At 41.2% G+C, this 865-nt stretch overlaps 1 protein-coding gene across 1 annotated transcript; it reads right to left on the bottom strand.

The window, feature by feature from the left end:
* Positions 1–335: 335 nt before the first annotated feature.
* On the bottom strand, positions 336–647 carry LOC117180755 (uncharacterized mitochondrial protein AtMg00810-like). Its single transcript, XM_033373246.1, has one exon. The coding sequence runs from the start codon at positions 645–647 to the stop codon at positions 336–338; it is 312 nt and encodes a 103-aa protein (XP_033229137.1).
* Between the last annotated feature and the right edge of the window lie 218 nt (positions 648–865).

Raw genomic sequence — 865 nt, 5'->3', positions numbered from 1 at the left:
ACGATTATTTAACGGAATTTTAACTTCCCATTCTGAGAAGCTTGAAAAATTCTCGATGCTTTGGTCTAGGTAGTCCTTTCGTCACAGCGTCAGCAATCATGTCATTAATAGAAACGTGTTTAAGATCTAAAAGCATTTTCCTCAGCGTAATACGAACAAAATGAAGTCTCATGGCGATGTGTTTGCTTCTAGCGCGAAATGTTGCAATCTCAACTAAGGATGGTGGAACCATGTTATTGTTCGATAGGCGGAATGCAAGTCTCAAATCCATCGCACCTTTCAAATAAGACAGAATATGTTTAGCTGCTGCACAGTGAATGTTTTCAGAACAGGTGTTAAACTGACCTAATGCCAGGCCTTGCAGCCGCAAATAGGTACATCAGAGCACCTACCAGTTCACGGTACGGAAGTTTCTTCTCATCGCTTGTACATTCATACTCTGGCTTCGTCAGATTTACGTTAATATCCACGGGAGTTGATACCGGCTTTAATTTAGTCATTCCAAATCGGTCCCATAATTTCTTTACGTATCCCCTCTGGTGTATGGCGATTGCGTCGTTTTCTCGTGAGAATTTAATTCCCAGATAGTATTCTGGTTCTCCGAGATCTCTGATCTTGAATTCTTTCGAAAGAACTTCCTTCAACATTGTTATTCTTTTTTACATTCTGAGAAACGGTCAGGATGTCGTAGACGTAGCTAGCGATGAACAATGCGTTTTCCCCTTGACCCAAGCAATGCATGCATGGGTGTGCGTTTGACGGAATTACTCCAAATCTTTTTAACACTTCGTATAATTTCACGTGTCCCTCCAGCCTGTAAAAGGCCATTTTAAGCTTTCTCCAAAAGACAAACGTTGTCTCCATA

Source organism: Belonocnema kinseyi, chromosome 9 (genome assembly GCF_010883055.1).
Source record: "Belonocnema kinseyi isolate 2016_QV_RU_SX_M_011 chromosome 9, B_treatae_v1, whole genome shotgun sequence".
Taxonomy (NCBI): domain Eukaryota; kingdom Metazoa; phylum Arthropoda; class Insecta; order Hymenoptera; family Cynipidae; genus Belonocnema; species Belonocnema kinseyi.
The sequence above is the reverse complement of the archived record's forward strand: the minus strand, read 5'-3'. Positions and strand labels throughout refer to the sequence as shown.

What these genes read in the sequence shown, in the direction of transcription:
- LOC117180755 (XM_033373246.1), bottom strand. Translation starts at nt 647, where the DNA reads ATGTTGAAGGAAGTTCTTTCGAAAGAATTCAAGATCAGAGATCTCGGA.